General features: G+C 39.3%; 1 protein-coding gene across 9 annotated transcripts in view; it reads right to left on the minus strand.

The window, feature by feature from the left end:
• The window catches only part of ABCC5 (ATP binding cassette subfamily C member 5), an 88,495-nt gene that overhangs the window by 63,079 nt on the left and 1,803 nt on the right, over positions 1–23,613 (minus strand). For all 9 annotated transcript variants that reach the window (XM_032629755.1, XM_032629758.1, XM_032629753.1 and 6 more), the window contains exon 2: positions 21,870–22,053. In XM_032629755.1, coding sequence (XP_032485646.1) covers positions 21,870–21,998 — 129 coding nt within the window. In that variant the 5' untranslated portion in view covers positions 21,999–22,053. The remainder of the gene's footprint in view (positions 1–21,869; positions 22,054–23,613) is intronic.

Here is a 23,613-nt window from a genome sequence, read left to right on the forward strand (position 1 = left end):
AGTATATATATCCTGAGCTAAATAATAAGAAATTGTAACACATCAAAATCTGTGGGATGCAGCTAAAGTGGAGCACAGAGAGAAATTGTGAAGGCTTTCAAAGCATATATTAGAAAAGAACAAAGAGTGAAACATCAGTGCTCTAAGGTAGGGGTTGGCAAAATTTTCTGTAAAGGTCCAGCTAGTAAATATTTTAGGCTTTGTGGGACAAGAGACAAAATAGAGGATATTATGTAGGTACTTATGTTACAAAAGAAAACAAATTTCTACCAAATGTTTATTGCCAAAATTCAAAATATAGTAATACTAATTGAGTACAATTTTTTTGGTGGTACAGGTCTACTAATGAGAAGAATGAAATTCTTTTATGAGGGAATAACATTTCACTTAACTGGGGTTTAAAATAGTTTTCCCTTGGTTACATTTCTTTATACTAACGATGAAATATCAGAAAGGGAATGCAAACAAAGAGTCCCTTTTAAAATCACATCAAAAAAATAAAATACTTAGGAATAAACCTCACCAAGGAGGTGAAAGACATATACTGAGAACTATAAAACATTAATAAAGGAAATTGAAGATGATTCAAAGAAATGGAAAGATATCCCATGCTCTTGGATTGGAAGAATTAATATTGTTAAAATGGCCATACTACCCAAAGCAATCTACAGATTTAATGTGATCCCTATCAAATTATCCATGACATTTTTCACACAACTAGAACAAATAATCCTAAAATTTGTATGTAACTATAAAAGACCTAGAATTGCCAAAGCAATCCTGAGGAAAAAGAACAATGGAGGAGGCATAACCCTTCCAGACTTCAGACAATACTACAAAGCTACAGTAATCAAAACAGTGTGGGGCTTCCCTGGTGGCACAGTGGTTGGGAGTCCGCCTGCCGATACAGGAGACACAGGTTCGTGCCCTGGTCCAGGAAGATCCCACATGCCGTGGAGCGGCTGGGCCCGTGAGCCATGGCCGCTGAGCCTGCGTGTCCGGAGCCTGTGCTCTGCAACAGGAGAGGCCACAACAGTGAGAGGCCTGTGTACCGCAAAAAAAAAAAAAAAACAAAAAACAGTGTGGTATTGGCACAAAGCCAGACATGCACGTCAGTGGAACAGAACAGAGAGCCCAGAAATAAACCCATACACCTATGGTCAATTAATCTTCGACAAAGGAGGCAAGAATATACAATGGGGAAAAGACAGTCTCTTCAGCAAGTAGTGTTGGGAAAGTTGGACAGCCACATGTAAATCAATGAAAGTAGAACACACCCTCACACCATACACAAAAATAAACTCAAAATGGCTTAAAGACTTAAATGTAAGACAAGACACCATAAAACCCCTAGAAGGGAACATAGGCAAAACATTTTCTGACATAAATCATACAAATGTTTTCTTAAGCCAGTCACCCAAGGCAATAGAAATGATAGCAAAAATAAACAAATGGGATCTAATCAAACTTATAAGCTTTTGCACAACAAGGAAAACCATAAACAAAATGAAAAGACAACCTACGGACTGGGAGAAAATATTTGCAAATGATGCGACTGACAAGGGCTTAATTTCCAAAATATACAAACAGCTCATACAATTCAATAACAAAAAAACAAACAATCCAACTGAAAAATGAGCAGAAGATCTAAATAGACAATTCTCCAAAGAAGACATACAGGTGGCCAATAGGCACATGAAAAGATGCTCATCATCACTAATTATTAGAGAAATGCAAATCAAAACTATTGTACAATGAGTTATCATCTCACACCTGTAAAAATGGCCATCATTAAAAAGTTTACAAATAATAAATGCTGGAGAGAGTGTGGAGAAAAGGGAACCCTCTTATACTATTGGTGGGAATGTAAATTGGTGCAGCCACAATGGAAAACAGTATGGAGGTTCCTTAAAACACTAAAAATAGAGTTGCCATATGATCCAGCAATCCCACTCCTGGGCATACACCCACACAAAACTATAATTCAAAAAGATACATGCATCCCAGTGTTCATAGTAGCACTATTTACAATAGCCAAGACATGAAAGCAACCTAAATGTCAATCGACAGATGAATGGATAAAGAAGATGTGGTATATATACACAATGGAATATTATTCAGTCATTAAAAAGAATGAAATAATGCCATTTGCAGCAACATGGATGGACCTGGAGATTATCATACTAAGTGAAGTAAGTCAGAAAGAAAAAGACAAATACCATATGATATCACTTATATGTAGAATTAAAATATGACAAATTAACTTATTTACGAAACAGAAACAGTCTCACAGACATAGAGAACAGACTTGCGGTTGCCAAGCGGGGAGAGGGGAGGAAAGGATTGGGAGTTTGGGGTTAGCAGATGCAAACTATTATATACAGGATGGATAAACAACAAGGTCCTATTGTATAGCACAGGGAACTACATTCACTATCCTGTGATAAACCATAATGAAAAGAATACAAAAAAGAACATATATGTAAAACTGAGTCACTTTGCAGTACAGCAGAAATTAACACACATTGTAAATCAACTACACTTCAATAAAATTTTAAAAAATAGCTTTCCCTTTTCATCAAAATTGATTGTAAATTCATCGTTAATGCTGATTTGTAACAAGATATTATAATTTCATCTTTGAAAACCTCTTTTCACACAGATAGGTACAGCCAAATACTGACTCAATCCATGAGTATATGATTTTAGTTGAGCGTACTTATCTCTTGGTAGGCATCATAGGATTCTATTAGATTTTCCTCTTGACATTTGCCTTTATCATATCATTACATTGCAGATTTGTCACTTCCAATTCAAAGTTAGGTGGAAGTCACTGAATGGCAAAATTAAATGGACTATTTTTGTGTGTGTGGCAAAATACATGCAATATAAAAATTGACATTTTTAAGTGTATTTACCATTTTTAAGTGTACCATTCAGGGGCATTACTTATATTCACAATGTTACGCAACAATCGCCACTATCTCTTTTTTTTTCAATACATTTACTTATTTATTTATGGCTGCGTTGGGTCTTGGTTGCTGTGCATGGGCTTTCTCTAGTTGCGGCGAGAGGGGGCTACTCTTTGTTGCGGTGCTCGGGGATATTCTTCGTTGCGGTGCATGGGCTTCTCATTGCGGTGGCTTCTCTTGTTGTGGAGCACGGGCTCTAGGCGCACGGGCTTCAGTAATTGTGGTATGCGGGTTCAGCAGTTGTGGCTCGCGGGCTCTAGAGAGCAGCCTCAGTAGTCATGGCACACGGGCTTAGTTGCTCTGCGGCATGTGGGATCTTCCCGGACTAGGGATGGAACCCGTGTCCCCTGCATTGGCAGGCAGATTCTTAACCACTGTGCCACCAAGGAAATCCCTCATTACTACCTATTTCTAAAATGAATGGATTTTTCAATTAATCTACCACAAAGGAGACAAGAATATACAATGGAGAAAAGACAGTCGCTTCAATAAATGGTGTTGGGAAAACTAGGCAGCTACACATAAAAGAATAAAATGAGAACATTTACAAAAATAAACTAAAAAATGGATTAAAGATCTAAATGTAAGACCAGAAACCATAAAACTCCTAAAAGAAAACATAGGCAGAACACTCTTTGACATAAATCGTAGCAATATTTTCTTGGATCTGTCTCCTAAGGCAAAGGAAACAAAAGCACAAATAAACAAATGGGACCTAATTAAACCTAAAAGCGTTCTCACAGCGAAGGAGACAATCTACTGAATGGGAGAAAATATTTGCAAATGATATGACCAATAGGAGGTTAATATCCAAAATATATAAACCGCTCATACAACTCAGTATCAAAAAAACAAACAACCGAATTAAAAAGTAGGCAGAAGACCTGAATAGACATTTTTCCAAAGAAGACATACAGATGGACAATAGGCATGTGAAAAGATGCTCAACATTGCTAATCATCAGAGAAGTGTAAATGAAAACCACAATGAGTTATCACCTCACACCTGTAAGAATGGCTATCATCAAAAAGACCACAAATAACATTAGTTGGCAAGGATGTGGAGAAAAGGGAACCCTGTACACTGTTGATGATAATGTAAATTGGTGCAGCCACTGTGGAAAACGGTTAAGAAGGTTCCTCAAAAAACTAAAAATAGAATTACCATATGATCCAGCAATCCCACTCCTGGGTATATATTTGAAGAAAACAAAAACACTAATTCAAAAAGATACATGTACCCCAATGTTCATAGCACCATTATTTACAATTGCCAAAATCTGAAAGCAACTTAAGTGTTCATCAACAGATGAATGGATAAAGACATGGTGTGTATATACATATATATGTATACACACACATACATATACATACAATGGAATACTACTCAGCCATAAAAAGGAATGAAATTTTGCCACTTATAACAACATGGATGGACCTGGAGGGTATTATGCTTAGTGAAGTTTGCCAGAGAAAGACAAATAGTATGTTATCATTTACATGTAGAATCTAAAAATTAAAACAAACTAGTGAATGTAACAGAAAGAAAGAGACTCCGGCTTCCCTGGTGGCACAGTGGTTGAGAGTCCGCCTGCCGATGCGGAGGACACGGGTTCATGCCCCAGTCTGGGAAGATCCCACATGCCGTGGAGCGGCTGGGCCCGTGGGCCATGGCCGCTGAGCCTGCGCGTCGGGAGCCTGTGCTCCGCAACGGGAGAGGCCGCGACAGTGAGAGGCCCATGTACGGCAAAAAAAAAAAAAAAAAAAAAAAAAAGAAAGAAAGAGACTCAGAACAAACTAGTGGAGAGGGGAAGGGGGAAAGGCAAGATACAGGAAGGGGATTAAGTGGTACAAACTATTATGTAAAAAATAAATAAGCTACAAGGATAGATTGCACAGCACAGGGAATATAGTCAATATTTTATAATAACTACAAATGGAGTATAATCTATAAAAATTTTGAATCCCTATGTTGTATGCCTGAAACTATTATAACATTGTAGGGACTTCCCTGGTGGTGCAGTGGATAAGACTCCGCACTTCCAATGTAGGAGGCCCGGGTTTGATCCCTAGTCAGGGAACTAAATCCCACATGCATGCTGCAACTAAGAGTTTGCATGCCACAACTAAGGAGACCGTGTGCCCCAGCTAAGGAGCTGGAGAGCTGCAACTAAGGAGCTTGTGAGCCACAACTAAGGAGCCCACCTGCCACAACTAAGAGCTGGTACAACCAAATAAAAATATAAATAAATAGATTAAAAAAAAAACTAATATAACATTGTAAATCAACCACACCTCAATTTTTTTTTTTTTTTTTTTTGCTTTACGCGGGCCTCTCACTGCTGTGGCCTCTCCCGTTGAGGAGCACAGGCTCCGGACGTGCAGGCTCAGCAGCCATGGCTCACGGGTCCAGCCGCTCCACGGCATGTGGGATCCTCCTAGCCTGGGCCACGAACCCGCATCCCCTGCATCGGCAGGCGGACTCTCAACCACTGTGCCACCAGGGAAGCCCCAGACCTCAATTTTTAAAAATTTAAAAATTAAATAAAATAAAATGAATGGATCTTGAAATATGGAAATTTCCTTTGTACTTCACTGAGGTTCTGAAACACACTGCTAGAACTGTAATTTAAGCTCAGAAAATATATAAACTACAAATCTGTAAGGGAATGGGGACCCCACTTCTTATTTCAAGTTTTGATAGCGTGAGAACTATATAAAGTGACTTGACATTACTTATGATTCAAACATTAGTTGTCACTGAAATTACTTTGTCACAGTCTCATTTCAGATTCCCACCAGCAATCTATGAGAGATCCAGTTTCTCCACATACTCGTCACTGCCTGGTATTGTCATTATTTTTTATATTAGCCACCTGAACAGGTGTGGTTTAGTGTTTCATCATGATTTTAATTTCACTACCCTAATGGTTAATGACGTTTAACATCTTTTCCTATTCTTATTTGCCACTCATATATCCTTTTGGGTGAAGTGTCTGTTTAAGTCTTTTGCCCATTTTCTAAATGGATTGTTATTCTTAGTGTTGCATTTAGAGAGTTCTTTATCTATTATGGATTCAAGTCCCTTGTCAGATGATTTGAAAGTATTTTCTCTCTTAATAGGGTCATTTCACGGAGCAAAAGTTTTATATTTTGATCAAGTTTAGTTTGTTGATTTTTTTAAGGATTGGGCATTTAGTGTCATGTCTAAGAACTCTTAGCTCTAACCCCAGGTCTTGAATATTTTCTACGTTTTTTTCTAAAAGTTTTATAGTTTTAAATTTTGATCTGTGATCCATCCTGATTAATTTTTTGATTAATTTTTATATAAGGTATAAAATTTAGGCAAAGGCTCATTTTTTTGACTATAGCTGTCCAATGTTCCAACACCATTTGTTGAAGATTCATCTCTCCATTAAGTTGCTTTTGCACCTATGTAAAAATGAGTTGGCCATACTTGTATGGGTCGATTTCAGGACTCTATTCCATTGACCTATTTGTCTATCCCTTCACTGATACCATTAACTTGATTACTGTAGCTATTTAGTAAGTCTTAAAATAGCATAGTGTGATATCTCCAACTTTATTCGTCCTTTACAAAATTCGTTTAGCCATTCCAGTTCTTTTACCTTTCCAGGAGAACCAAGTTCAAGATTGAGGAGAGTTTTATAAACATCTTTTGATGTTACGGCATCAGAGAAGGAAAACTTGGTATGCCATCCATTAGTATTCTCACATAAGAATGACACAGTAGCATTAAGAGAAAACTAAAATCTTCACATCTTCATTTATTCTTTCAACAAATAACTTACTGAGCACCTATGTACAAGACTGTCCCAGATGCTGGGAATAAAAAATATTCTAATTTCTATCTTTGTAGTACACTAATTTCATTTTATTCATCTCTAAAACGCCTAGTTACAATTTTCATCAAAACCTACGAATAGAAAAGTGAATGGTTGACAACAAACAAAATCCTCTTATTGCATGAGTTTTGTTCCTTTGACTATATACATGATGTCATGTTCCACCACCTCCTGGTAGTAAGTTACTTCCCTTATTGGAGAATGCCAAATTCAAAGGCTCTCTAAAAAGACTCAGATGAGAGCAGGCAGGCAAGGTTTCATTCCCAAAGGCATATCATGAGTACTACACAAGCATTATCAAATGCCTGTAACATATCAGAGACTGAGGACTCTTGCAATATTTTTGATTTTAGAACAAAGCACCCAGTATAATTTTATTCTGACAAAGAAAAACTCCCATAAAAGTGGTTGAAAAAGTGGTTGAACTAATTCTCAAATTTTCATAGAATAATAAAACATGGAGTAGGAATGACCACAGTAAAGGTATGGAGAAGTCTATATTGTTGATCTAAGACAATCAAAAGTTGCCATTCTAAGCAACCCACTTTCCAAGTCTCATCATATTTTTGCTATTCTTTCCTAAACTGCTTCCCAAACTGTCAATCTTGCTGTCATATCTTACTCACTGCCCATATAAGGACAGTGAAATATCTGATGGAGATAAGAAGATTCATGCAGGATGCTCTGTTTTGAAACAGTCCTGCTCCATATTTGCACCTAGGCTCCTTCAGTGACACGACTCTCAAAACAGTAAGCAACAAGTGTTTAGCTCTTGAATGATAAAATAACACAATCAAGAAAATCAAGAGAAAATCCCCTTACTCCAATAAGACTATGTTCTCTACGGTCTTAAAGTATTCATACTCCTTAGGCAGAATTTTCCCATAGTTGGAGGCCATTGTGAAGTATAATGGTTTTGCACATGGATTTCAGAAGACAGACATGGGCTCACAGGCTGATTCTGCCACCAACTTTCCGCATGTTACCTAGCCACTTTAAGCTTCAATTTCCTCATTTTTACAATGGTACGTGCACCTACCACAAAGTGTTGAGAGGAATTAATGGGATAATGAAAAGTGCTTAGCAAAGTATTGGGTATATAACAAACATTTAATATATATTAACTATACACCAATTTATCCATCTGATAAATCATACAGCCTATCTTAACTATTCCTCTTTCCTTTAGCTTTCCCTGACTCTTTCAAGATTAGGGAATTTATTTCCCCCCTCCTATGTCTTCCCTGCACTGTGCCACTGCAATAGGATGCTTCTACTAAGAACTCCTGGAGGGCAGGCTGACTAACTCTTGTTTGCACCCCCTGCCCCTGGCACAGTACAGAGCCTATTATTCAAATGGCAACCAGAATATCTCCATGTTGCCCCACAATCTGCATTATTATCATGTAAAACTGCATGACATACCACTAAGAAATCTTCTTAACCGATCCACCTCTGTTTAATTTCTCTGCTCTTTTGCTTATTATTAATTGTATAATAAACAATTACAGTTTATTTTTCTCTTTCTGGATTATTTAGGATAAATTCCATCAGTGGGATTACAGGATTAAAGAGTGTAGCTCCAAGCAACTAGACATCCATCCAGTTTGTTTAATTAACCTTATTATAAGATATGTACTCCAGTATTATTGCAAAAGAGAACTACTCTTAGTTTTAGTACTTTCAGTTCTATTTTGTTGACCTGAGCCTGCCTCTATCTCACCTACTCTGGGACATTAGCAAGAAACAGAGGAAGTTAGGGCAATCTTCTTTGTTTATAGCCCGATCTCATGACTAGCATGTATCTGTAAAGGCAAACTGCTTACTTGAAGGTGATGGGAAAATTTGGGCAAATGAACTAATAACAAACCAACATAGCATTTATTATGTGCCAGGCATTGTTTTAAATGTTTTACAGATACTAACTCTTGTAATTCTCATAACTACCCTATGAGGTAGATACTCTTATTTCCCCTGTTTTACATCTGAGGAAACTGTGAAGTAGCAGCAAAGATTTGAAGAGATCTTTAAAAGCAGAGATAGAATCCAGGCTCCAGAGTTGAGGCTCTTAATCACTATGCTATGTGCCATTCCAAGAAAAAACAAGCAAATAACTCATCACTGTACAAGATGACCTCAGATATGTCTTTATAGACAGCCAGCTCTCTTCTCTTCCCCAGGGTGAGTATCAGATTAAAATAAACTATGACTCTCCTAACTAACCTCATTATAAGCAAATGGTAATTTCCACAGTCAAAGGCACAAGTACATGATTAGGACACTAGAATGTAAATAAACGATTTTACTTAATTGCAAAACTCCACTTCCTGGTTGTTTTTCAACCAAAGATGAGTAGATGCTAAATGATGAATACATTATGGACTGATATTTTAAAATAAAATAAAAGCATCTTTATACTACCCTGCCAGTAACTGCATAGATGTCTTATACTTGTAACTGTTTGGTTGGACGCCTAACTTCTCTTTCTTTCTAAGCTTCCCAGAAAAGCATACCTGGCCAAGCAAGCCAGGGGGAAAAATGTCTATCTAAAGTAAAAACGAATTTAACCTACCATATTAACATTCTGTAATGTGAGTTATCAACATTCTAAGATTGAGCGGATTAAAAATAGAAATGGGGCTTCCCTGGTGGTGCAGTGGTTGAGAGTCCGCCTGCTGACCCAGGGGACACGGGTTCGTGCCCCGGTCCGGGAAGATCCCACATGCTGCAGAGCGACTGGGCCCGTGCGCCATGGCCGCTGAGCCTGCGCATCCAGAGCCTGTGCTCCACAACAGGAGAGGCCACAACAGTGAGAGGCCCACGCACCCAAAAAAAAAAAAAAAAAAAAAAGAAATGAACCAAGAAAAATGACTTAATATATCTAAGCTATATGGGCTTACTATATGAATGCATAAATAATATAACACGGTAGGGAAATACAATTCAGCGAATATCATTGGGACAAATACAAACAGATTGGAGATGAACTGAGATCTGAGATCCAGGTTTCACACCATACATTAATCCATCTGGAATTAACCCCAAAAGTTACATTAAAATGATGAAATAAACAGAAGAGAATTAAACAGCATATTTAGCCACCTAGGGAAAGGAAATAGTCTCCATTTCCCCCAAAAGCCTGAAACTTATCAAAGGCAAGATGGATGGCTTAAAATATAAAAAGGAAAACTTTTTGCATAATGAAATTAGCATTAAGGGGAAGGGGAATACAGCTAAAGGAGTGACCAGGTAACTAATATAATAATATATTTTGAACAGTCAGCTTTTACTGAAAAACATGTTTTATCCATTCATTCAGCAAGTATTTATTGAGGGGACTACATGCCAGGCACAGCTCTGGGTGCTGGGGACACAGGAGTGAAAAAACAGACTTGCACCTCGAAATCACTGCCTTAATGCAGGTTACATTCTAGTATTTATAAAAGGTCAAAATCCAGAATAATCGACTAAATTGGTTCAGAAGCTTCTCTCAGCTTCTGAATTCAATGTTACCAATCAAGAAATTAAATTTTAAGATACAACTATATATACCTTAATAGAAATAGAGATAAAATCCAACCAGAGAAGGAGGGAAATGTAAGACAACCACATATCATCTGAACCTTGACCCAATTTTTAATGTCACTGGCAGGTACTCAGGGGAACAAACTGGTCATATGTAACACTTTACATATGCTTTGTCTCCATAGTATTATTATAGGAAGGAAAATTTTCCAAACAAAAAAAAATCATTTAAACCCAATGGTTTACTGGGAACTAAATGCCTAATAGAAGATTAATGGCTAAACTACAGTAGAGCAACACTCCAGTGCAGTGCTGCTTAACAGAAATAAAATACAAGCCACAAATGTAATTTAAATGTTTCTAGTAGCCACATTTAAAAAGTAAAAAGAAACAGGAGAAATTAATTATAATAATATACATTATTTAACCCAATATATACAAAATACTATCTTTTAAACATGTAATCAATAAAAATTATTAATGAGATATTTTATATTCTTTTTTTGGTTCTAAGTCTTTGAAGTCTGGTGTGTGTTTTTTTATTAGGTTTTTTAAAAATTAATTTACTTTATCTATTTTTGGCTGTGTTGGGTCTTTGTTGCTGTGCACGGGATTTCTCTAGTTGCAGCGAGAGGGGGCTACGCTTCATTGCGGTGCGCGGGCTTCTCATTGTGGTAGCTTCTCTTGATGCGGAGCATGGGCTCTAGGCACGTGGGCTTCAGTAGTTGTGGCATGCAGGCTCAGTAGTTGTGGCTCGCGGGCTCTAGAGTGCAGGCTCATTAGTTGTGGCGCACGGGCTTAGTTGCTCCACAACATGTGGTATCTTCCCAGACCAGGGCTCGAATCCGTGTCCCCTGCATTGGCAGGTGGATTCTTAACCACTGTGCCATGAGGGAAGCCCTGGTGTGTGTTTTATATATACAGAACATCTCAATTCGGACATGCCACATTTCAAATGTCCAATAGCTACATGTGGCTGGTGGCTACAGTATTGGATCGCATAGTCCAGTAGTTTTCAATTGAGGGTGATTTTGCTTGCCCAGGGGACATTTGGCAATGTTTGCAGACATTTTTGGTTGTCACAACTGTGCATTCAGTGGGTAGAGGCCAGGGATGCTGCTGAACATCCTACCATGCACGGAACAGGCCCCCACAACAAAGAATTATCTGGCCCCCAAATGTCAGTAGTGCTAAGGTAGCCCCAGATAGCTAAACAGCTAACACGGCTAGTACTCAATGTATGATGATCTAGGGGAATGTGTTTTATGAGTCCTATTTGTTTTTTACGTTACAATGCTTTAAATCAATTTTAGAAGTAACTTTTTAAGGCTTCTCCTGAGACGAGATGAGGGCACTCATTTCTCTTTACTTCTCTTAAGGGGCACTGCAGACACATGCAGGTCTGCAGGGGCACATGCAGGTCTCTCCATGGCCAGATGTTGCAGCCACAGAAGGTGTCCGCAGCAGTTGATTCATCCCAAAGGGAAAAATACTGCTTGATCCAGGAGTTGAGAAAACATTAAACAAGGAAATGCTTCTGCCATTTGTATCTTCCTGAGGACTGTGGCTAGGAGACATGAGCATTTTTTTTCCCTACCAAGGTGATGGGGTGGAGCAGGGCAGGGACAGTGGGGAACTAAAAGGGGACAATGAAATTTAGATTCTGCCACGGTTCAAACAAAGGTCAGGGAAACACAGAGTCATTTACCTGCCCATCCGTGAGGGAAACAAGGAACTTTGATCCATAAGCAAACAGAGAGGTTTGCACAAGAGCCCTCCATCCTCTGTGCACTAAGACCATCCCCAGGGCTGGGATAATTAGCTCTCACTATCACACCGCATGGCTTCCGCTTATCTAGTTTGTCCCATCTCATTTTAACAGGCTGCCAGAGCGGAATGTCTGCTGACAAGGCAACCACGGGCTTCCCCCTGCGTGGAGGCCCCTGGGACAAGATACCAGGGGCCAGCAATCATTCCCCAGGCTAAACAATCCTTTCCCAACAGCAGGACAACAGCAGGGTAGCCTTGCTAAGCCTGGAGGCTGAGGAATCAACCAGAGGCACCTCTCAGCTTCCAAGGGTATTAAAGGCTGCAATATTCCCATCTGGCCCGTCCCACAAGGAAAGCCGCACTTGGGGCACAATCAGAACGGACAGGCCTCAGACTCTACAGCGTATTCTTCCTACCCTCTCCTTAATTCACAAGGTCTTAACACAAATACAGAGTGGGTAGCCTCTTCTCATAAACCCTTCTGGCCCAAGTAAAAGCTTTTCTGCAGGTGTCCCAGCCCCACAGCTGCCTTTACGGCAAACATTTATAAAGACAAACTTTTAAGAGGAACTGTCACACTGTCAAATACAGTTTTCAAGAGACTCAAAATGTTAACAATTAAATAAGTTAAATTTTCTTTTAAATTAAAAAAGAAATGAAAAAGCTGATACCCTCCCAGGAACAGCTGACTCCAGGCATCCCCAATTCTCCCTCTCCCCAACAAGTTAACACTACGAAGGACATTTCCCCTCCCAATTCTCAGCACTTCCTTATTCCAATGGGTTATTAACATGATTCTGACCCGCTCTAGCATTTCCCTTAAGAACTTCCAAACAGCAGTCACTTCAGTCAAGGGACAGCGAAATTCTAGAACGTAATCTTCCCAGGAAGGAAGCAGAATATAATAGAAAGGGCTCACTATTCATTCAAAGTCAGGGAACCTGCTAACTTCAGCCCTATTGCTCAGCAGCTATGAATTAACTTGTACCCCAGCTCACTAATCTGTAACTAGGCTGTATTACCCTCATGCTGAGGATAAGCTATTACAATTCACAAGTGTAAAACCAATGGATATAACTTACCACCATCACGGTGAAACAGGTATTTTTCCGCAGCTCATAATCTAGCATTGCCCCAGAATCCGGAGAAATTTGAGGGCTTTCAATTGTTTCATAAGCTAAATTCCAAGGAACTTTTCTAAAGGTCCTATTACACTGGGGTGTGAGATTAACTTTGTTATTATAATGATAAGGTTTCAAAGGACTAAACTGAAAATAAATCACAGAAGGGAAAAAAAGACATGGGAAACACCTGGAGCCCCACTGGTTGAGGGGACAGAAGAGACTTTATTCCATGAGATCTAAGGCAGAGGTTCTCAGTGCTGCTGACACATTAGGATCACCAGGGCAGCTTTTAAACAACATGGATGCCTGAGCCTGACCCCAGAGACTGGTTTAATTGGTCTGGAACACTGGTATCTTTTTTTAACGCTCTTCAAGTGATTTTAGTACGCAGCCTGAACTGAGAACCACTGATGTAGATGGTAGGATGCTGGTCATTTGCATTTGACAAAATCCCTTCAAGATTTTCAGGCTTTAGCTTAAAAAAGCCAAAATATAATTTGTAAATGAAACTCCCTTCAGGGAGCAGTAAGTACCATGTGAGCCCATGTTAAATGCCTAGAATAAGACATTAGTGGGTCCAACATGTGACTCCTGTACCGCAGAGCAGACTGGAACCGCTGACAATGGTGGGAAGCAAAGGCAAAGGTGAAGATTTGGGCAGTCTGGCTATTTTTCCACTGTGAGAATACAACATTTAAGGAAGCTAAGTGACTGCTCAACACCACATCTGCTTTAGTAAACAGAAGTTTTCATCTGGTATCTAATAACAGATAAGTTGATTCTTTGAACAGCTAATTCAGAAAATAATCTTAAATGATTAAAACATATGTAACATCTAATTAATTATCTAAATAGGTTAACTCCCTAAAAGGGGGGTAAGGAGGGAAGGAATAGACTTAATAAGCTTAATTCTACGGACAGGTTCAACCACTGCAAAGACTTCCGGAGGCTTTGTTTCCTGTTTCCGGCACTGACCTTTTTATTTTTGATTAAGAGAGAGGGAGGCACAGAATGGTGAGACATTCAAAAAAGCATTAGTTATGGGAACATATGTATATATATAACTGATTCACTTTGTTATAGAGCAGAAACTAACACACCATTGTAAAGCAATTGTACCCCAATAAAGATGTTAAAAAAAAAAAAAGCATTAGCAAAAGGCTACCTCAAAGCAAAACCAAAGTTTCACTGAGAAAGTTCTCATTAACCATTTGTAACTTCCAAGTTATAGATCTTAACAAAATAAAGGTTTGGGTATTTAAAACTGCTTAAAAAACAAAAAGCTAGTTCCAATACTTTTCTTCCCTTTTGACAGAAAGCTCCTTTAACTCATGCCAACAAGCTATATTTATTTCCCTTAAGCAGCATTTCCTAGGAAAGAAGCAGCAGTCCTGCTGCAGATGGCATAAGAGAGCTCATGATCAAGGCAGCAGGCCAATCTTAGGAGACCCACGTGGTAGACTCAGTCACCACACAGGAAAGCCACCTGGGCTCTGCACCAATGGCAGCACTGTTGTCATCTCTATCAGAGAGCTCTGGGCTGCTATTGGAGACCAACATCTGGCACCAGGCCAGACACCGTATCATACCGTACTAAGATTTATAAAGCTTTATAGATGCCTTCAGGGAAAAGAAAAAAAAAAAAAAGGCAGGTGTTCTTACGCATCCTATTACTAACTGTCCAGAAAATGTGCTGAGTCACTGAGTAGCATTCAAGAGAAAAATAATGCAGAGACTGCAAATACTAATCTCCTTCACCCTGCTTTCCTTCCTAACAGCAAAGAGACTCACAGGTAATACTTTTGACACTGAAAACACAAGAGCATGGAAAAATTCACATACCCTTAGTCCATAAAGAAAAGCTTTCAGAGTTAAATTCTCTAAAAGTATAATGTACTAGACAAAACTATTTTATGGTAACAATAGTTGTCTCTAGGTAGAGGGGTTAAGGGTGATTTATTTTTTCTATAATCTTCTACAATTTGCACATTTTCTATAATGAGACCATAATTCTTTCATAGTATATATCTTAGAATCATATTTCTTGGTAAGAGATTACACCCACATCTTTGTCTCTAGCATGTAACTTCAATTCACCCAAATATTTCCACTCACTAATTATGAACACTCCAACCAGGGCTACAGTGTCAGCCGAACAAGGAACTAAAGGAGACACTAAGTGAAGGTCACTGGACTTTGCAAATACTTGCTTTGCTACTTTGCCTAGAAGCAGAATATTCTAACTTGGTAGAAAGCAAATTCCACCAGTGGTACACTTCTTTTTTTTTTTTTTAATTTATTTATTTTTGGCTGCATTGGTTCTTCGTTGCTGCACGCAGGCTTTCTCTAGTTGCGGCGAGCGGGGGCTACTCCTTGTTGCATGTGCAGGCTTCTCATTGCAGTGGCTTCTGTTGTTGCGGCACATGGGCTCTAGGTGCGCGGGCTTCGGTAGTTGTGGCATGTGGGCTCAGTAGTTGTGGCTCGCGGGCCCTAGAGCGCAGGCTCAGCAGTTGTGGTGCATGGGCTTAGTTGCTCCACAACATGTGGGGTGTTCCCTGACCAGGGCTCAAACCCATGTCCCCTGCATTGGCAGACGGATTCTTAACCACTGCACCACCAGGGAAGCCCTGCTTATTTTCCATCTTTCCTCCTTTCCTAGATCACACATGCTAGGGAAAAACAAGTCACCTTTGGCTTTAGCCTGAGCACACTGAGAAAACAAACAACCACCACAATAAAAAAACTTATAAAAGCGTCAAATAGCTTTGTCTTGCTTTTGCTTAAGTTTTAATTTAAAGCAACTAAAATCCAAACTCCTTGGCCTCTTATTCAAGAACACATCATCTGAAACTCACTGACCTATCCTTCTACATATATGACTTCACACTTCACGTTCAAAGCCAACAGCACCTAGTTGGTCCTACCCACAGCTCTTTCTTCTACCAGGCATGTTCTTATTTCTCTGAATTCTAACTATTCCTCTAAGTCTCCAACCAAATGCTACCTCCTGCTGAAGTCTTCCTTGACCTCAAAGACTGAAGCACTCTCTCCTTGTTAATCTCCAAAGCATCTAAATTACAGTAATCTACGTACATGCCTATGAGTTTAAGCTACGGAGGGCAGGCAGGCCCAGCACTAATTTATCTTCACGTGCACCAGAACACTTCATTCAGGGCTGTGCGTGCATCTTGGAGAATGCTCAAATGTTTGCTGAATTAAAAAAGTGAATAAACATCACATCTTAAAACAAACCAAGCCGGGGGCAGGGGGATGAATTGGGAGATTGGGATTGACATATACACACTAATATATATAAAATAGGTAACTAATAAGAACCTGCTGTATAGCACATGGAACTCCACTTCACTGTACAGTAGCAACTAATACAACATCGTAAAACAGCTATACCTCAATTAAAAAAAAAAACACAAACCAACCAGACTTGGTGGAGTTACGTGATCGACATGTGCATATCTGAATGCAGTTATAAGAAAAGGAGCTGTGCTTGGAGAGTCATGCCTCAGACACAGGAACAGTGTTAAGGAGTGGTCTGGACATAAATCTTTGTTAGTTGAAATAATGCCAGCCTAACGCCAGCCAAGATTAGTACTTAGGCTCAAGGAACTAACAGCAACAGAAGGCACCCCTATTAGCACTTCAAGATTAAAGGATGTCTGCAAATCATCAAGTTGTGTGTGGCCATAAGCTTTAACTCAATAGTCCTGAACAAAGGGGAGGTGTGAAAATGCATTATTTTTAACTTAATTAGCTCTAAGCAGATGTGATACAAATATCTGAAACGTGAATGATTAGAGCAATTTTCCCAAAGAGTATTCCAAAAGATTTGGTCACAATATTAAGAAACAGGCAAACTGTGTACTCTGCAACTTTGCTTACAGCTTGAGAGAAAAAAAAATCACCCGCCTGTTTAAAATGAGGATTTAATCCCTGATGCTTTGCTTCTGACTTCTGTTTGACAGTTTCATGTGTCCATGTTAACTGGACCTATTGAAGGCTAATGGTGGTGAATAAAACCTTGTTTTCCAATGAAGAGCCACAGATGATGTATCCTTATCTTTTGTTACTTTGGGAGGTACTGTTTTTTTATTTCTGATGGATAATAGACATGCCTGGCATCTGGGAGGTCCCATCCCAGATTTCATCTCTAACAACTAATATGGAAACAATGGTTATGATCAAGAGACACGAAACTGTAATCTCTACCCAATTATCTACTTACATTCCTTTTTTTTAATTAATTAATTAATTTTTATTTTATTTTTGGCTGCATTGGGTCTTCATTGCTGTGTGCAGGCTTTCTCTAGTTGCGGTGAGTGCGGGCTACTTTTCATTGTGGTGCACAGGCTTCTCACTGCGGTGGCTTCTCTTGTTGTGGAGCACGGGCTCTAGGCGCCCGGGCTTCAGTAGTTGTGGCATGCGGGCTCAGTAGTTGTGGCTCACGGGCTCTAGAGGACAGGCTCAGTAGTTGTGGCGCACGGGCTTAGTTGCTCCACAGCATGTGGGATCTTCCCAGACCAGGGCTTGAACCCATGTCCCCTGCATTGGCAGGCGGATTCTTAACTACTGTGCCACCAGGGAAGACCCTCTACTTACATTCTTAAAACGGTATGCTTATACAGCCATTCTACTTCCCAAATACTTAAATTACCCATTTGTAATCGCTGAACCAGAAATTTGTCATCTTGCTGATTTCCTCTATTAGCAAACTGTTATATGAGACAAGTTCAAGATATATTTATATCTAAGATTCTGGATTTTGACAGGTAATACGCAAGAAGATTCTAGGTGGTATGTGAACTTTTAAAAACACTTGATATTTACACATTCCTTTTAACGTGTAAAAAATAGGTTGCATAAACCTGTAATTCTACTGCTTAGGTCAAGGCTGAGCAAAAAAAGCCAGTACATTAAAAGAATTAAGGACTTTCCTGGCGGTCCAGTGGTTAGGACTTCGCCTTCCAATGCAGGCCGTGCAGGTTCGATCCCTGGTTGGGGAGCTAAGATCCCCCATGCCTCGCGGCCAAAGACCCGAAACATAGAACAGAAGCAATATTGTAACAAATTCAATAAAGACTTTAAAATGGCCCACAACAAAAAAAAAAAAATCTAAAAGAAATAGTTTAAGTAAAAAAAAAAAGTTCAGAGGGTACAGGATATGGTAAAAAACAGGAAAACAGTACTCAAATGTAAAAGTTTAGGAAACATCAAAGGATAATGAAAATGAAACTCATGTGGACTGCTCAGATTTTATAAAAGTGGTTGGTATCAGCCTCCTGTTTCTTCAAGATGAGGCTCAGCTACACAAAGGAAACTTGCTGTCTGGTGCCTGACTTAATAATTTAGGGGACAAAAGGCACAACAGTGACTCCTTTTCCAGTTCTTCTCCACCCACAGAGGAAGTTTGCTGCTCCCACTGCACACCCTAATGTCAGTTCTGCTCTAACCAACTGGACAGGGTCTCTGTCGCCAGAAATTTCACAGGGCCACACACTACCTTCCCAGGTTCCATCTCTTCCTGCTCTACAAACTACCCATGGGCAAGCTTGCTCACTCCTAAGGCTTCATCTACGTGGATGCACTAATGACTCCAAAACTTGTGCCTGCTCTACTCCTTGCCTATGCTCTAATTATCTACTAATCATCTCATGTGGATGCACTTCAAATTCCACATGTTTAAAAGCAAACTCATTCTTACCTCCTCTCCTTCCTTCTTTTCCCATGTGTCCACCAATAGTTTTAAATCCTTACCGTGAATCCCAGGCACCCCAATGTTTCCCTCCCCTTCCAGAGATGCCCCGAAATCTCTCCCCTCTCCTCCATCCTCACTATTATTCTTGGACACAGACCCCTGGCCTCTTTCACATGGGCTGGCACAGAAGCCTCCAGATTGCTCCCTGCATTTTGTCTCTCTCTTTCATACAGGTTTTTCCTACACTGTCTCAAAACTAATCTTCCTAAGATAAAAATCAAGTCTTAAAAATCTCAGCTCAACTGCATTAGCCATTAGGTAATGCAACTTAAAACTACAATGAGATATCAGACATACCTATCAGAATGGCTAAAATAAAATTAATAACACCAAATATTGGCAAGAATGCAGAGAAACTGGATCACTCATACATTGCTGGTGGGAATGTAAAATTATACAGTCACTCTGGAAAAGAGTATTGAAGTTTCTGATAAAACTAAACATGCACTTACCATATGACCCAGCAATTACATTCCTGGGAATTTACCCAGAGAAATGGAAATTTTATTCACACAAAATCCTATACACAAATGGTTCAGAGCAGCTTTTTTTGTAATAGCTACAAACTAGAAATAACCCAAATGTCCTTCAACAGACGAATGGTTAAAGAAACTGTGGTCTATCTATAACATGGAAAATTACAATTAAAAGGAAAGAACTATTGATACACACAACAAATTAGTTGGATCTCAAGGGAATTAGGCTGAGTGAAAAAATCCAATGTCAAAAGGTTACATACTATATGATTCCATTTGTACAGCATTCTTAAAATGGCAAAATTACAGAGATGGAGAACAGATAAGTGGTTGCCAAAGATTGGGGGAGAGACTGGGACTTCCCTTGTGGCGCAGTGGTTAAGAATCCACCTGCCAATGCAGGGAACATGGGTTCGAGCCCTGGTCCGGGAAGATCCCACATGCCGTGGAGCAACTAAGCCTGTGCACAACTACTGAGCCTGCGCTCTAGAGCCTGCGAGCCACAACTACTGAAGCCCGCGTGCCACAACTACTGAAGCCCGCATGCCTAGAGCCTGTGCTCTGCAATGAGAAGCCACAGCAATGAGAAGCCTGCACACTGCAACAAAGAGTGGCCCCTGCTCGCTGCAACTGGAGAAAGCCCGCACGCAGCAACAAAGACCCAACACAGCCAAAAATAAATAAATAAATAAATTTATTTTTTAAAAAAAGATTGGGGGAGAGGGCAAGGGAGGTCACTGTGGCTCTTAAAAGGGAGCATGAGAGATTCTTTTGGTGGAGCTGATTTGTATCTCTACTGGGGTGCTGGTCATACAGATTTACACGTGGAAAAATTGCATAGACTACACACACACAAATGAGTGCACGTGAAACTGGTGAAGTCTTAATAAGGTGGCTGGATGGTATCCATGTCAATCAATATCCTGTTGTGATATTATACTATAGCATGCAAGAAGTTACCACTGGGGGAAGCTAGATAAAGTATGTATGGGATCTCTCCGTATTATTTTTTACAACTGCATGTGGATCTACAATTATCTCAAAATAAAAAAGTTAAAAGAAAAAAATCCTCTCAATAGCTTCCAATAGTTCCCCAACACCAACAGTAAATGATTCCTTAGCATGGCGTGCAGAGCTTTCTCACATACATCCTATGCTCTAGACAACTAGCTCTAAGACCTAACACTTTTTGAGCACAGGCTATGTGGCAGGCACCATTCTAAGCATTTTATATGTATTAGCTCACTTAATCCTCAAGGGAACTCATGAGTTAGGTTCTACCGTTGATACCATTTTATCCATAAACCACTAAGGCACAGATGACTTAAGCAGCTTGAAAGCATCCCCACCTCATCAGTCTTCAAAGCCCTGCTCCAGTGTTACCTTTGTGACTTTTTCCAGTTTAAGTCCTATACTAACAGTGTCTAGCATTCAAAAGATACCCGATATGTGTTTAATTAACATAAGGTTTGGACAAAGGGACAAAGAAAAGGTACAAAACTGGCACCTTAAGGATTTGATACTGATTACCTTGAATCTATGTTTCCTCAAAGTTAAGCTCGAATGGGAAAGCACTGTATAATATACAGCAGAAACAGAAAACAACCATCAGTTAGAAAATGTTGATTAATAAGGCAACAGCTTTCAGGTAGCAAAGAGGGACAGGTAATGTCAGGCTAATGAAACTCCAGTGTCAGCTGCAGAGCCATATCTTTCTCCAATTTTCACGGAACAAATAGATGAACACAAACCTCAACTTCCTACCCAGCAACCCCCGTTCTTCCTTATCAGTTACTTCTGCAATTCAAGAAAAGGTATAATTTTTTCCCCTGAATAAAGATATTTCTTCCAGTTTAAAATGTATATTCATTATTTCCCTTGGAGGAAATTAGGTTATTAACTAAAGGCTCCTTTACACTCATGGGTTTACTTGAAAATTTTACTGATCATCCTCCAACAATCTAGAATTGTTCCAAGTACACGCTGAAGTCTGAATGAAAATCTCCAAAGGAGTCCCCTTTTAAAGGCAGACAACAGAGGCAGAGGGAGAAAACAATTTTAAATACATGAATGAAGTTTAATGGTTCATATTCCCTCTGCTCCCTGCCCAGGCCTTCCCCTATCCCACATGGCATAAACTGTCTTCTCTCAAGCAAAGCCTTTTTAGAGGAGAACCCAAGGGGAAAAATAGGTGAGAAGCTGAGAGCCAACCTCTCCTCTTTCATAAATAACCATAAATTCTTAACAGTGACCTAAAGTCAATAAAGAAAAAGAAACTTATTTTAAATTAGGCATCTTGTGAAGAGAGAAGGTGTGGTCTAGCACCGCAGCAGGTAAGAAGAGGGACTCAAGCAAGGCAGTACTGACCGGTTGAGTTCTCTTGTACTTAGAGTCCTCGCGGTCTCGGTGCTGCCCTGAATTGCTGGTTCTCTCCCGCACATTTCTAAAACCAGGGCTGGGGATGATATACTCCTTTCTTATGTCAATGTCCTTCATCTTCTCTGAGTGGAGGTGCCAGGGCTCACAGACTCTTGGTTCCACTTGAGAATTTCTGAAATTAAAAATTCATCAAGGACAGGTATTTCCTAAATTGTGCTTCATCATAAGTGAAAGTGCTCTAAAATAGGGAAAAAAAGGACAAAAGCATTAAAGTTTTCTGTCATTATATCTATAAAAATAAATTTTCAAAAATCTTTCAATTACCCTTTAATTTTTTCAAGAAAAAAATTCAGTGTGATAGAATCAAGAAGAATTCTCTCCTCCCACCCCTAAGGGGGGGGAATAAAAAGATTAAAAAAATAAACACAGTGAAAGAGACACCCGCCTTCTTCACCTTCAACTATGTTCAATCACAATGTATAGAGCATTTATATACATCTTAAAAAAAAAAAAAAAGACTTTCTGGAAACAATTTAAGTTTGTTCCAAGCATTACAAATTCCATAATTTTAAAACAGATAAATTTTACTAAATGAAAACTTATAAAACACTTATTCTACCAATGATATATCCCATCTCTGTATTTTTATAATTAAGTAATGGGTTAACTGATGCTTTTAAAGCTCTGTGAAGTTACATAGCTAAAACACAAAATAGTACTACACTTTACCTTTAAAAACAAATTCCCCTTGTGTTACTGAAAGTGTTCTAAAATTAGATAGAAGTGATGATTGCACAATTCAGTTAATATACTAACCAAACACCACGTTGTATACTTTAAGGGGTGAATTTCATGATACAAAAATATCTCAACAAAGATGTTATTAAAAAACAATAACAGAAACAAATTCCCTACCCTGTCCTACTAAGTCTTACCTCCTATCTACCTGAAACTCTGTCCTAAACCCTTGCTAGCCTGGTTATCTCTAATCAATATCTGATATCAATTCTGGTTACTTCTGAAAAAACAAAACACATGCATACGTCTCTAAAACATTTCCCCCACTCTAACATGGTTCAAAGCTTCCCAGGTACAAGTTGGGAAAACAATTTTCATACCAGCCTCACTAGAAATTAAAGAAGTGTAGCTGTGTTGCCTTTTGAATTCCATAAATTCCTAGCTATCACTGAGACTTAAAAGTACAACAGTACGGACATAATTCTGATAGCTACAATTCATTTTTTAAGGTATCAGAAAAAAAGGAGAACACTTACAAATCCTCTAAATAAAAAGGACTAAATCTCCTCCAGAGACGTATTTCCAGCACAAAGAAAGCTTTACTTCTTGCCTTTCAGGGGTCTGGCTCAAGTACCCTGAGTTGATACTGCTAAGTTACTTATCTTCAAAGAAAAAAGTCACCTTGTCCAATGACAAACTGCACCATAAAGAGCACCGGCTTACAACCAAGAACACAGCAATCATGTCACTGAGACCTCAGCAAGCCTAAACTATAAACAGACCTGGCATCTGCCAGTGTCCCCAATGTCGGGATGCCGCTGCAGATCAGAATAATCCTTCTTACAGGGATCACTGAAGTCCAACCTTCCCCTCCAAAGGTTCCCCAGACTAGCTGATTATCTGGAAAGCAGAAAAGATTAGTCCTATTTTGAAAAAAGGCAAGTGGAGGGGAGGCAGTTTGAAAGGGAAGAGGCCAAAGTATTGTAACTCACAA

Source organism: Phocoena sinus, chromosome 4 (assembly GCF_008692025.1).
Source record: "Phocoena sinus isolate mPhoSin1 chromosome 4, mPhoSin1.pri, whole genome shotgun sequence".
Lineage (NCBI taxonomy): Eukaryota > Metazoa > Chordata > Mammalia > Artiodactyla > Phocoenidae > Phocoena > Phocoena sinus.